This window comes from Acyrthosiphon pisum, chromosome A3 (genome assembly GCF_005508785.2).
Source record: "Acyrthosiphon pisum isolate AL4f chromosome A3, pea_aphid_22Mar2018_4r6ur, whole genome shotgun sequence".
NCBI lineage: Eukaryota > Metazoa > Arthropoda > Insecta > Hemiptera > Aphididae > Acyrthosiphon > Acyrthosiphon pisum.
This window is the reverse complement of record NC_042496.1, coordinates 18,957,747-18,960,389: the sequence shown is the minus strand read 5'-3', so window position 1 is coordinate 18,960,389 and position 2,643 is coordinate 18,957,747. Positions and strand designations below refer to the sequence as shown.

Here is a 2,643-nt window from a genome sequence, read left to right as displayed (position 1 = left end):
ATCTGATTATCTCTATGACTTTTATAGATAAAAATATATAATCATACCTGAGGTGTATCAATACAGAAATGTAAATAAACGGCCTCTAATTCTTATCTACATTGAACTGCGAAAAACAAGTCATGATGAATACGTTATGTCCTACCCCTACGGTATTAAATAATTCGCAATTTTTTTCAAAATTAGAAAAAAATATTAAAAATCAGGACATTAATGTGTTAAAATTAAAATGTTGAAACGTCATTATTTCAGAAAAATTAACTCTACAAAATAGCTTCAATTTTTTTTTTTTAACAATTCAATAAAAATACATATTTTTTTTAACTTTTTTACCAAAACATTAAATTAAGTTAAAACATCAAATGTTTGTAGTTCTTGTCCCCGTGAGTCTTATTAAAAAACTAGAATTGAGATATTATTTCAGAGAATTATTTCAGGAGATATCGCAATGGTAAATCCTCACGGGACAACCTGTATGTCTTCAACGATATTTTTTGTACGTTTACTATAAGTTATAACTGTGTTATTCGTGGATAAATTAATAGCTCATCGTTAGAAGTCCTAAACGTTTGTAATTAATAATAAAATAAGAAATGCCATATAAACTAACTTGGAATACTGCATGTTTCGGAGTCCTTTTCAGTAAATCATCAATCGTTCTCCAACCGCTGAGAGCAGCAAGCCACGGTAAATACTCTTCTTCGTGTTTTAGATATTTCAAAAGTTGGAACGTGATTTCGTAGTCCAATTGACCGACTTGTGAAAAGCTAAGCGAATCCAAGATCAGCTGTACTCGGTTTAACGTGGGTATAGTTTCGTATTTGGTTGGATCGTTCAGCGTACAAATGATACCCATCCAGTTTCGTGTATCGTAAAACACCCTGAATAAAACTACAAAAACATATAATGAATATAGTATTACTATTATATTATAATTTATAAAACGATTAAAACGATTCGATTCAATAATAGCCCTATAATAATATAAGACCTACCTGTCATCTGCATGTTATAGATGACCCACTCGTTGTCTTTGGCCAATGGTATGGTGAGGTTGTTGTTTTCGCAATTCAACCAGAATGTCGCATTTGTCTGGTTAAAGTCCCCAGAAGTTGTCATAGTGATTGGTATCCACCAACAGGCTTTAATGCCCGTACCGTTTGATTTGATCGTTAGATACCTTTCCTGCAGCATTAAGTACAGTATAGTATTATATTAAAATATATTTTGAAAAACATTAAATCTCATCAACATATTTAATAAGAAATCCAATTATTTTTGCTCGTGAGTTTACCTGTGACAATGTAACCGTGCCCGCAGAATAATCCCGGACGACATTCAATACGGGATAACCGGTTTGCAACGTCCATGTGTCCATTATTTGTTTCACGGTTAGATTTTTATCCAAAGTTCCTTGTCGGTGTGCTTCCTCCGTCAATGAGCTCCACAAATCATCCTGTTCGGCATTGGAAAATTTGTATTTGTGTATGTAGTTTCTAACGCCTTGTTTGAACGTATTCTCGCCAAGGAACGTGTTCATCATATGCAACACAATTGGTCCCTTTATGAACGTCATCAGTAACTTCAAAATTGGTGCTATTTCATCAGGCTTTCCTATAGCTACCGACAACGGGTGTTCCAATAGAAGCGAATCGGGGTCCAAAACGAGTAAAAAGTTTCTAACGGTTTTGACTTGGAGATAATTTGATTCGGGAAACAGCTATAAAGTATGAAAAAAAAAATAAAACAATAATATGATTACGTTTTTCCATACTAAATTAGATATTAATAACCGTCTGACAGTTATGAAACTTACGAATTCTATTGCGTGGATTGCTGCATACTCGGCAAATCCTTCATTCAACCAAAGGCCGGTCCACCATTTCATGGTAACGAGATTACCAAACCATTGATGAGCCAGTTCGTGAGTTAGGCTTCGGGCTACGTTATATACTTCATTAATTGGGGTCACGTCCAGATCGATTAACAAACCGCTCTCTCTAAATAATAATTATTTAGTATGATTTTACGGCGGGGAATTGGTACGACGGTATTAAACGATATTATATGTTACAGTCAAAACCCGAAATCTGTAATATCCAGTTTTAACTGGATAATACATTACAACCCCCATTCATCAAAACTGATTTTGACTAATTAAAACTAGAATATTATTAACATCAAGATTAAATGTTTAATTAAAGAGAGATGGTTAAGTGGATGTCGCTCCCTCGTGCAGTAGGTTACAAGTGGATCGCCGTATAATGGTTGGTATTAAATTTTAATTCAATGATTTTTTAAAATTGTATACGAAAAATGAGTCTGAGTGGAGCTAGTTTGTCAGTGTGGATATATTTTTTATTTTTTTTTCGAAAAAATATTTATTGTAAAGAAAACATTTATAAATTATAATACAAGTAAGTAATAACATTAAGACTAAATTTTACAATAAATTATCTACCTCCCTTAAGCATATGCTTGTGATGGAGGAAGAGAGTTACATTATATAATAATAATAATAGACACAAATATAATATAGTATACTATAAACATTTTAAATAAAATCTAAGAATGATACATTTAGAACAGAAAAAAGTATGTGAAATAAATTAAAAAAAAAAAAAAAAAATTTTGCATTTTAAT

At 32.0% G+C, this 2,643-nt stretch overlaps 1 protein-coding gene across 1 annotated transcript; it reads right to left on the bottom strand.

Annotated features, from left to right (window-relative positions):
* Positions 1–481: 481 nt before the first annotated feature.
* LOC115034430 (aminopeptidase N-like) lies at positions 482–2,057 on the bottom strand. Its single transcript, XM_029491378.1, has 4 exons — positions 1,817–2,057; positions 1,295–1,720; positions 996–1,185; positions 482–891 (listed from the first exon to the last, which is right to left on the bottom strand). Exons 1-4 carry the CDS (start codon positions 1,886–1,888, stop codon positions 539–541), a joined length of 1,041 nt encoding a protein of 346 aa, XP_029347238.1. The 5' UTR covers positions 1,889–2,057; the 3' UTR covers positions 482–538.
* Between the last annotated feature and the right edge of the window lie 586 nt (positions 2,058–2,643).